This window comes from Orycteropus afer, unplaced genomic scaffold, assembly GCF_000298275.1.
Source record: "Orycteropus afer afer isolate SDZICR_OR568_19922 unplaced genomic scaffold, OryAfe1.0 scaffold00110, whole genome shotgun sequence".
Classification (NCBI taxonomy): Eukaryota; Metazoa; Chordata; class Mammalia; order Tubulidentata; family Orycteropodidae; genus Orycteropus; species Orycteropus afer.
Window position 1 is genome coordinate 637991 of NW_006921697.1, and position 11207 is coordinate 649197.

Consider the following 11207-nt stretch of genomic DNA (forward strand, 5'->3'; position numbering starts at 1 on the left):
CCTCAAATAAGAATTTATGATTTTTCTGATCTCTTTTGATCTTTGATCCAAGAAGCATCCAAGTTTATTTTCTATATGCCCAGAATACATGAAAGGTTTCAGTTATTCACGCATCCCTCACAGAGAGCAATATAATACAATAAATTTCTCATAAAATTTGAGCCATGGAAACACTAACAATCTATATGATAGAAGTCAAGATGATGACAATATAACCATTATAAGAAAAAATATTAATTAAATGCATTTAATCATCCAGTACTTGTTAAGAGCTTTACTCATATTTCTTTCAATGTTCACAACAACCATATGAAGTAGGCTGTACATTATCCCAAGTTACAGATGAAAAACTAAGGCCCAGAAATGAGAATGATGGAAATGTCAGCACAAGATATAAATATCTGGGTGAAGAGAATGATAAATTTCTTAATGTAGTAGGTGTAGAGAGGACATAATAATTTATCAAGGCCTTTACGAACTTTCTGCTTGTTTTTAAGACTTGTTTTAGTCTGTTTTTCTTTACTTTTACATCAGTCTTTCAGTCACAGAAAGTAATTCTGCCACCTAGTGGTCAGCTCTGCTCCATCTCATCTAATTACACAATATGGAAAGAAAATACTTAGATTTTTCAGTCAACTTAGACTTGTGCATAAAGTTTAAATCAGTTTTCAAATTTAAAAAATCCACATATTTTGGAGCTATTTCAGTCAGTTCTTCCTATCAATATAAAAATTCTTTATCAAAAGAAATAGTTTTGTTGCCTTATCTTTTATGGAGAGGTTAGCAAAGAATATTGACTTGAGAATTAATCTTTCCTCCAGAGCTGTTTCTTGCACACTTTCACATGGAGTTACTTAAGAATAGTCAGATCAATGAATGTTCAACCTATGAACTCTAAGGATGTACTCTATTACAGTCTTTCTTCCTACTCTTTGTTCTCTATACTCTTCTCTCTGCTCCTTATAATCAACAAGAAGAAAGCATGAGAATATCTTTCTACCTTTTTTTTAATGTTTTAATTTGATTGATTAGCAAGTGGATTAGAACATGGTAAACATATTTTACAAATTATTTAATGCATTTGCATGCAATACGGTTAATTTTTTTGTGTGTGTGTTTTATAATCCAGTATGCTCTAGACCCAGTCCACTAAATTCTATTTGCAAGACTGTTAGTGAGAGCTGTCACCCTCAGTGCATTTCTGTTGCTACCAAGCCAGCCGAGGAAAGAAACTAACACCTAGCAGGATGATACAAAAGAAAGACTTTATTGTACTGGTACCTGGGCTCAGTGGGAGACTGAGCCCAGAACAAAGGCCACATGGAGCTTTTATGGGGCTCTTCTTCTGGGGTCTTTGGGATGAAAGGATGGTTGGTTATTTTCAAGGACACAAGCCAGCAGTGTTACAGAAGCAAAAAAAGCTCACGCAGGGAAGAAACAAAGAGATGGAAGGGGGTATGGGTTGGCTGGATTGCAAGATAAGAAGGATATCAAAGATGGCTGGTCATGGGAGGAAGGAAGGGGGAGTATGGACAAAGGGATTTTCACTCTCGGGGCCGACTCGACGGCAAACAACAACAACAACAACAACAAATTTTGTTGAGATGGCTGGATCCATCCTGCCTCATCCTGCCACACTATCATATATCTAATTTTGGAGGGCTCACTTTCAATGATAATAACATGGTAAGAATCACTTATATCATGGATGTTGCATAAATTGTGTCACTTTATTGTGTACTAGGTACTGCTCTAATTGTTTTACATATATCAATTCATTTAACGCTATGAGAAAGGTACTCATTACTTCTCCTTTCCTCATCCACTATTTTAAATGAAGAAACTAAGGCATAGAGAGATTAAGGCACTTGTCTGTGTTCCTTCTGTATTCCAACTCCAGAGTCTTTATTCTTAACCACCATGTTGGACTGCCTCCCTCTGGTGACATGGTGCCTAAGGGATTTGACTGCTAACCAGAAGGTTGTTGGTTCAAACCTAGTAGAATGGGCAATCTGCTTCTACAAAGATTTATTGCCTCTGAAACCCAAAGAAGGTCACTATGAGTCAGAATTTTGATGGTAGTGAGTTTGGTTTTGTTCCTTTTTTTTTTTTTTTCTCTTTAATAAAGAGTTATTGAAGATGTTAAAGATCAGCAAGTAAGAAAAGTCATTGCCATACAGATGCTGGAAAGTTAAATAGGTGTACTGATTAAAGATATACTTTTGCATACCACTCTCTTGAGGTGGGTGTTCCAATGAAATTTCAAGCAACTATGGTGGATCTTTCAGGTTTCTTGAGAATGGTCATCCTGAGAGTGTTAAGATTACTCCATTGAAATCCATTTCTTTTTCTCTTCCCACCCCACCCTATAGTCAACAACAAGAAAGAGCAAGAGCAAGAGCAAAGGCTAAAAGAGAAGTTGCAAAGGTAATTTTCCCAGAGATGCTCATACTATGTCCTGATACAGTTTTCTCTACAAAGACATTCTTGATGTCTCATTATTATAGGTGTTTTCCTGCCTGAAATAAATAAAGAAAACTTTTAATCTGTAAAAAATGATCTTGATTAGAAGTGTCCAAAATAGTAACTTTATTTCATGATTATTCAAATTTTTATTTTAATTTAGTAAAAAATCATGTTTTGACCCTTTATACTTCCCATATTTAGTTTTCCTTAGATTTCTGTTTTCACTCACATACTATTAATATTAATTTGTTAAATTTTCTAATTTCACTTTATGGCATTCATACCTCTATTATTTTAAATGGAGTACAAGACTTCTATCATTCACTTTAGCCCAATTTTTTAGAAAATATTCATTTATGTTATTATAGTTGATCTTTGTGATGACCCAACTATGGAGAAAGCACTAGTTTTCTCACCCCTAATTAACATAGTTAAGAAAGTATTCTGACTTTTCAATTTTTTTATTTATAATTTATAGTTTTACAGGTTGGTTAGCAAATTTTGTCTCTGTGTAAATGCTAGATTATGCTCACGAAATTGCTATATACAAATTTTATCTTTTTAAAATTTTATTGTGCTTTCTGTGAAAATTTACAAGATTTATCTATTCATTTTATTTCCCAACAACAGCTGTAAGTAGTATGACCCTATCATTATTTGGGGAAAATTGATACAGCTAAAAATTTGCCTTTAAACTGACTCACTTTCTCAATGATTGTTTTTATTGGTTGATGCCTTTTTTTTTTTTCATTGGTAATTTAGAAATGAAACTTTGTTTCATTTGTCATATCTGGTCAGTTGCCAAGTTGTTTGTTGTACTCCACCCCATTGTTATTCTCATGGTTATCTCTCATCCCTGTATTTCATCAACACACACCCAAAATGAAGTCAATTTCTCCAGGGGTAATACTTGTTCCCATTCCCACCTTGTTCTCACATTCTTAAAAAACAACAAAACAACTGTTACATGTAATCATTTTTGTTATTTATTTTGACTCCCCCTAACTAATTTCTCACACTATAAGAGAGAATGATGTCGGAAAAATAGAAACCTATCCTGAGCAAATATTTTCTTTATTTTCCAGGATGTCTGCAGTGAATTTCGGGACCAAGTGAGAAATGGAATGCTCATATGTACCAGGGAGAATGATCCTGTCCGTGGTCCAGATGGCAAAATGCATGGAAACAAGTGTGCCATGTGTGCAAGTGTGTTGTGAGTGTCTGTCCTCTCTTCCATTAAATTTCCTTATTATTTATAATTCCTGAGTCTCAAATTCTTCATAAATGTGTAGGACACATATCTTGAGTATGTTGATGTTGTTGTTGTTAGGTTCCATTGAGTAGGCTCTGATTCATAGTGACCCTATGCACAACAGAATAAGACATTGCTGGGTCATGCACTATCCTCACAATCCTTACTATACTTGAGCCCATTCTTCCGGCCACTGTGTTAATCCATCTTATTAATGGTCTTCCCCTTTTTTACTGACCCTCCACTTTACCAAGCATGATATCCTTCTTTAGGGAATGGTCCCCTCTGACAACATGACCAAAGTAGGTGAAATGAAGTCTGGTCATTCTCTTTTTCAAGGAGCATTTCAGCTGCACTTCTCCAGGACAGATTTGATAGTTCTTGTGGCAGTTCATGGTATTTTCAGTATTCTTTGCCAACACCACAATTCAGAAACATTAAGTCTTCTTCAATCTTCCTTATTCATTGTCCAACTTTCACATGTGTGCAAAGCAATTGAAAACACCATGGCTGGGGGTAGGCACACCTTAGTCTTCAGAGAGACATCTTTGCTTTTCAACATTTTTTTTCCATTTTTAATTTTTGCAGTGTTCCCTCCCCTCCCTTTGTACCTCTGGTAACCAAAAGACAGTTTCATTCCATATATAAACCTTTCCATGACTCTTTACAATAATAAAGTAATACAATATGTCCTTCTGTAATTATTTCACTCAGCACAATGTCCTCCAAATTCATCCACATTATGCAATGTTTTACAGGTTCTACTTTATTCTTTAGGGTTGTGTAGTATTCCATTGTCTGCATGTACTATTGTTTGGTTATCCATTCTTCTGTTGATGAGCACCTTGGTTGTTACCATCATTTTGCTATTTATTGTAAATAATGCTGCTATGAACAGGGGTGTGCATATATCTGTTCTTGTTCTGGCTTTCACTTCCTTAGGATATATACCTAGTAATGGTGTTGCTGGATCAAATGATATTTCTAAATCCAACTTTTTAAGGAATTGCCATATTGCTTTCCATACTTGTTGTATCACTTGACATTTCCACCATCAGTGTTTGAAAATCCCAATCTCTCTACATGCTCACCAGCATTTGTTATTTTCTTTCTTATTGAACTTTGCTATTAGTGCTAAGGCAAGATGGTATCTCCTTGTTTTGATTTGCATCTCTCTACTGATCATGAACATTTCTTCATATGTTTGTTGGCCACCTGAATGTCCTTTTTGGTGAAGTGTCTATTCATTTTTTCTGCCCAAGTTTTAATTGGATTTTTGTTGTTGTTGTTGAGGTGCGAGAGTTTTCTATAAATTTTAGAAATAAGTCCCTTGTGAGATATGTCACTGCAGAATATTTTTTCTCCCAATCTTTAAGAGCTCTTTTTATCCTTTTGGAGAAGTCTGTGAAGCACATAAATATTTAATTTTTCGAAGGTCCCATTCATCCAGTATATCTTCTGTTGTTTGTGCATTTTTAGGTTATACTTGATAGTCTATTTATGCTAGAAATTAGGCCCTGTAAATTTGCCCCTGGAACCAGGAAGAGAGAGAGGCAGTGCAGAGTGGGTTCAGAGCAGCCAAAGAAGGGAACCAGGAAGAGAAGCAGCCTGGGTTTGGGAGGGCTGAGGGAGGCCAGAAATTGGGCAGAGCTGTTTGGAACAGCTAGAGGAGATTAACTTGTCTCTCAGTTTGTTGTTCTGTGATGGCTTGCAAATTGCTGTAAGACTGGAGGCTATGCCACTGGTATTTCAAATACTAGCAGGGTTACCCATCGTGGACAAGTTTCATTGGAGCTTCCAGACTAAGACATACTCAGAAGAAGGACAAGGTCATCCACTCTTTCAAGAATTGGCCACTGAAAACCTTATGAATAGCAGTGAAATACTGTCTGATGTATTAATGGAAAACTTTATGAATAGCCCTGAAACATTGTCCGATATGGTGCCAGAAGATGAGGCCCTTAGGTTGGAAGGCACTTAAAATACAACTGGGGAAGAGCTTCCTCCTCAGACTAGAGCCAACTTTAATGACATGGATGGAGTAAAGCTTTTGGGACTTTCATTTGCTGATGTGGCATGACTCAAGATGAGAAGAAACAGCTGCAAACATCCATTAATAATCAGAACATGGAATGTATGAAGTATGAATCTAGGAAAACTAGAAGTTGTCAAAACTGACATGGAACACATAAACATTGATATTCTATGGATTAGTGAGTTGAAATGGACTGGTGTTGGACATTTTGAATCAGACATCACATGATCTATCATGCTGAGAATGAAAATTGAAGAGGAATGCATGGCATTCATCATTGCAAAAAATGTATCAAGATCTATCCTGAAGTACATTACTGTCAGTGATAGGATAATATCCATATGCCTACAAGGAAAACCAGTTAATACTACTATTATTCAAGTTTATGCACCAAACACCAAAGTCAAACACGAGGAAACTGAAGATTTTTACCAACTTCTGCAGTCTGAAATTGGCCAAACATGCAATCAAGATGTGTTGATTATGTGTTAATTGGAATGCAAAAGTTGGAAACAAAAAAGAATCACCAGTAGTTAGAAAATATGGCATTGGTGATAGAAGTAATGTTGGAGATAAAATGATAGAATTTTGGAAGATCAACAAGTTATTTATTTCAAATACCATTTTCAACAACACAAATGGCAGCTATACACAGACCTTCCCAGATGGAGTACACAGGAATCAGAATGACTATATCTGTGGAAAGAGTGATGGAGAAGCTCAATATCTTCAGCCAAAACTACGTCAGGAGTTGATTGTGGAACAGACCATCAACTGCTTGTATGCAAGTTCAATTTGAAGCTGAAGACAATTAAAACAAGTCTCTGAGAGCCAAAATATGACTTGGATTATATCCCTCCTGAATTTAAAGACCATCTAAAGAATAGATTTGATGCATTGAATACCAATGACCAAAAACCAGAAGAATTGTTGTATGACATCAAGAACATCATCCAGGAAGAAAGCAAATGGTCATTAAAAATACAAGAAAGGAAGAAAAGACCAAAATGGATGTCAGAAGAGACTCTGAAACTTGCTTCTGAATGGAGAGTAGCTAAAGCAAATAGAAGAAATGACAAGATAAAAGAGCTAAACAGAAGATTTCAAAGAGCAGCTCGGGATGACAAAGTCAATTATTATAATGAAATGTGCAAAGACAGGGAGTTAGAAAACCAAAAAGGAAGAAGACACTCAGCATTTCTCAAGGTGAAAGAAGTGAAGAAAACATTCAAGCCTCGAGTTACAATATAGAAAGATTCTATGGGCAAAATATTGAATGATGCAGGAAACATCAAAAGAAGATGGAGAGAATACACAGTCACTGTACCAAAAGAATTGGTCAATGTTCATCCATTTCAGGAGCTGGCATATGATCAAGAACCAGTAATATTGAAGGAAGAAGTTGAAGCTGCATTGAAGGAATTGGCAAAGGACAAGGCTCCAGGGATTGATGGAATACCTATTGAGATGTTTCAACAAATTGACAATGTGCTGGAAGCACTCACCCAGTTATGCCAAGAGATTTGGAAGACAGCTATCTGGCCAACTGACTGGAAAAGATCCATATTTGTACCCATTCAAAAGAAAGGTGATCCTACAGAATATGGAAATTCTCAAACAATATCATTACTATCACATGCAAGTAAAGTCTTCCAAATCTCTTAAATTAATATTGTGACTCCTGCTTTTTTATGGTTGCTGTTTGCTTGAAACATCTTTTTCCAACCTTTGATTTTTAGTCTATTTTTGTCTTTGTCTCTAAGATGTGTCTCTTGTAGATTGCATAATGATGAGTTATGTTTTCTTATCCAGTCTGCAACTCTCCATCTCTTGAGTGGTGCATTTAATCCATTGACACTCAGCATAATTATTGTTGTTGTTGTTGTTATGTGCCATCGAGTCGGACTCAACTCATAGCTACCACTCCTTGGGTTCCCTAGGCAGTATTACTATGGAAGTAGATTGCCACATCTTCCTTCCGAGGAGTGGTTGGTGGGTTTGAACCACCAGCCTTTTGATTAGCAGTCAAGTGCCATAGGCACTATGCTATCAGAGCTGTGAATTTGTAGCTATCATTTTGTTGTGTATTTTTTTGTGGTTTTGTTGATTTCCTTGCTCCATATAATTTTCTGTGCTAAGCTCATCTCATTTATGAATCATGTTATCACTTTCTTTGTTACTATTGTTTTAGTATTTGCTAAATATTTGTGGTTGTCCTCTTTTTTATTTTGATGTGAAGGTTTATCATTTTTCTTTGAGGTTACCCTCTGATTTATAATTTTCTTCACAAATTTAGAACAATCCATTTTTTCTTGCTATTATCCTAACTTCCTCACCATTTACAAGTTTTGTAACTACATTTTTTTTTCCCTCTTTTTGGTTTGTAGTCATCCTCATTTGCCAATTGATATCTCTAGTCCTCTATTTACAATCTTGTAAGCTTACCTACTTTGGATGCTTCCATAACTGGGTTGGTTTCTGGGTTATATCATCATGTGTGTTAATGGTCGGTTGTTGTTTGCTGTTGTTGGTTCATGTCCAAAGGAGTTCCTCTAGTATCTCTTGTAAGATTGGTCTGGTTTTAACCAATTCCCTTAATTTCTGCTTATCTGGAAATATCCTAATTTCACCATCATATTTGAGGGACAATTTTACTGGGTATATAATTCTTGTTTAGAATTTTATTTTTTTTCTTTCAGGGTTTTATATATACCATCCCATTGCCTTCTTGCCTATATGGTTTCTGCTGAAAAATCAGAGCTTAGCCTTATTAGTTGTAGGTAACTTTTCGTTTTTCCTGTGATGTTTTCAGGATTGTTTCTTTGTCTTTGGTTTTGGTTAAGTTTGATGATGATATGTCTTGGTTATGTCTTGGTGGTTTTCTTATGGGGTCTATTCTGTTTGGGGTTGTTGGACTCCTTGAATGGATATATTCTTGTCTTTCCTCATATCAGGGAAATTCTCTTCCAACAGATCTTTGACAATTTTCTCTGTGGTTTTATTTGTCTTTTTCTGTTTTGGAATTCTGATTACATGTAGTTTATTCCTTTTGATGCTATTCAATAGAAACTTTAGGCTTTCTTTACTTTGTTTTGATGTTTTTTTGATTGATCCCTTTCCAAAGAAGTATTGAGGTATTTCTCTTCAATCTCACTAATTCTGTCTTCCATTGCTTCTATTCCACTCCTTTGCCTGTTCAATGTATTATCTATTTCTGATCATTTAGTATTAATCTCCTTGATTTCTATTTGTAGATTTTGTATAATTTCTAATTTTCCATTTATTTTGTCATTTTGTTCTTGTATTGTCTTCCAAATTGTTCTAGGGTTTTATCCATGTGTTCCTGAATTTTGTCAGTATTTTCATTGATCTGTCTCTCAATCTACTGAAGATAACTAAATATATTGTTGGTGTTGTCGTTGTTGTTGTTAGGTGCCGTCGAGTCATCTCCAACTCATAGCAACCCTATGTACAGCAGAACAAAACACTGCCTGGTCTTGTGCCAGCTCCATGATCCCCACTATACCTGAGCCCATCGTTGTAGACACTGTGTCAATCCATCTTGTTGAGGACCTTCCCATCTCTTGTTGACCTCCCACTTTACTAAGCATGATATCCTTCTTCAAGAAATGGTCTCTCCTTACAACATGACCAAAGTACGTGAGACAAAGTCTGGCCATTCTCACTTCCAAGGAGCATTCTGGCTGCACTTCTTCAAGGACAGATTTATTAGTTCCTTTAGCAGTTCATTATACTTTTAGCATTCTTTGCCAGCACCACAGCTCAAAAGCATTGGCTCTTCTTTTGTCTTTTTTATTCATTGTCCAGCTTTCACATACATATGAAAATACCACAGCTTGTGTCAGGTGCACCATAATACTCAAGGAGATATCTTTCCTCTTCAGCACCTGAAAGAGGCTTTTTGCAGCTGATGTGGCCAGTGCTGATTTGACTGCTGCTTCCATCGGTGTTGATTATAGAATCAAGTAATATGAAGTCTTTGACAACTTCAATCTTTTCTCCATTTATCATGATGCTGCTTACTGGTCCAGTTGTGAGATTTTTTTTTTTTTTTTTTTTAATTGAGGTGTAATCCATACTGCAGACTGTATTCTTTAATCTTCATCAGTAAGTGTTTCAAGTCATCCTCACTTTCAGCAAGCAAAGTTGTGTCATCAGCATATTGCAGGTTATTAATGATTCTTCCTCCAATCCTGATTCCATGTTCTTCTTCATATAGTCCACCTTCTTGGATTATTGCTCAGTGTAGAGATCGAATAAGTATGGTGAAAGGATATAACCCTGACACACTCCCTTCTTGATTTTAAACCAACCTAAATATCATTCTTTTGAATTCCTTATCAAGGAGTTCCACTACTGCTTCTTCCTCAGTGATGTGTATCCTAGTCCCTTGTTTCTGCTGCTTTACCTTTCTTCTTTGTGTGGAGTGTGATGGTCTGTTGTCTCCAACACATTGTGACTTTTTGTGTTTATATTTAATTAGTGATTGCATGTTGGAGTGATTTGCCCAAGATTTTAGTTTCCTTTGTTTTGTTTGGATGTTATCTGAGTAAGCAGGGTACTGTCCTCCTCTATTCTCCAGTTGGCAGCACTTACGCACTCACCACCTGTCTCTTTTCCAGTGGTCAGACTGTTATGTGTCCATGTTGTCCTTGGCAAGCAGCTCCTATACTCACATCCTTGGAATCTGAATGAGAATGCTGTTAATTTAAATATCCAAAATAGCCACCACTTGTAAATGTTTAAAATGGCTGCACCCTTCAGAAGTCCACAGCTCAGTTTGTCTCATTCTTTACTGTTTCCCTTTTTAGTCATCAGCCACCAGCACAGTCATCAATGTACACTTTAGAGGCCAGGGCAGATTTTTAGGTTAATTTTCAGGTCCTAAGACCACTTGGAAATATTCAGTCTGTCAGTGCCATCAGGATAGATGACAGTCTGCAGTTCTATTTGTGTCATTACTCATTATTTTCATTCAGGTTCTTCTACTAGTGGGTGATTAATCCACTTCAGCATCTTCCTTTCAAAGATCAAGGCTCCAGGAATATCTTCTGTATCTCTGTCAAATGATTCCTCTTTTCTTTGTTGAAGAGGGTCTGTGTAGCTTGTCTGCCTGTTCTGCCATCTAATTGGAAGTCTTCACTCTTCAACATTTTAAACAGGTCTTTTTACTGCAGATTTTCTCAGTGTAATGCAATGTCTGATTTCTTGACTACTGCTTCAATGGGTATTGCTTGTGGATCCAAGTAAAATGAAATCTTTGACAATTTAATTTTTTCTCCATTTATTGTGATGTTGCTTATTTTTTTAGTTGTGAGAAATTTTGTTTTCTTTGTATTGAGGTGTAATCCATACTGTAGACTGTAGTCTTTAATCTTCATCAGTAAATACTTCAAGTCATCTTCACTTTCAGCAAGCAAGGTTGTATTGTCT

General features: G+C 36.1%; 1 protein-coding gene across 1 annotated transcript in view; it reads left to right on the forward strand.

Moving 5' to 3' along the window:
- Window positions 1-11207, forward strand: part of SPINK5 (serine peptidase inhibitor Kazal type 5) — a 106460-nt gene that overhangs the window by 62339 nt on the left and 32914 nt on the right. The window contains exons 16-17 of the mRNA XM_007943647.1: window positions 2373-2427; window positions 3552-3679. Of these exons, the coding sequence (XP_007941838.1) occupies window positions 2373-2427; window positions 3552-3679 (183 nt within the window). The remainder of the gene's footprint in view (window positions 1-2372; window positions 2428-3551; window positions 3680-11207) is intronic.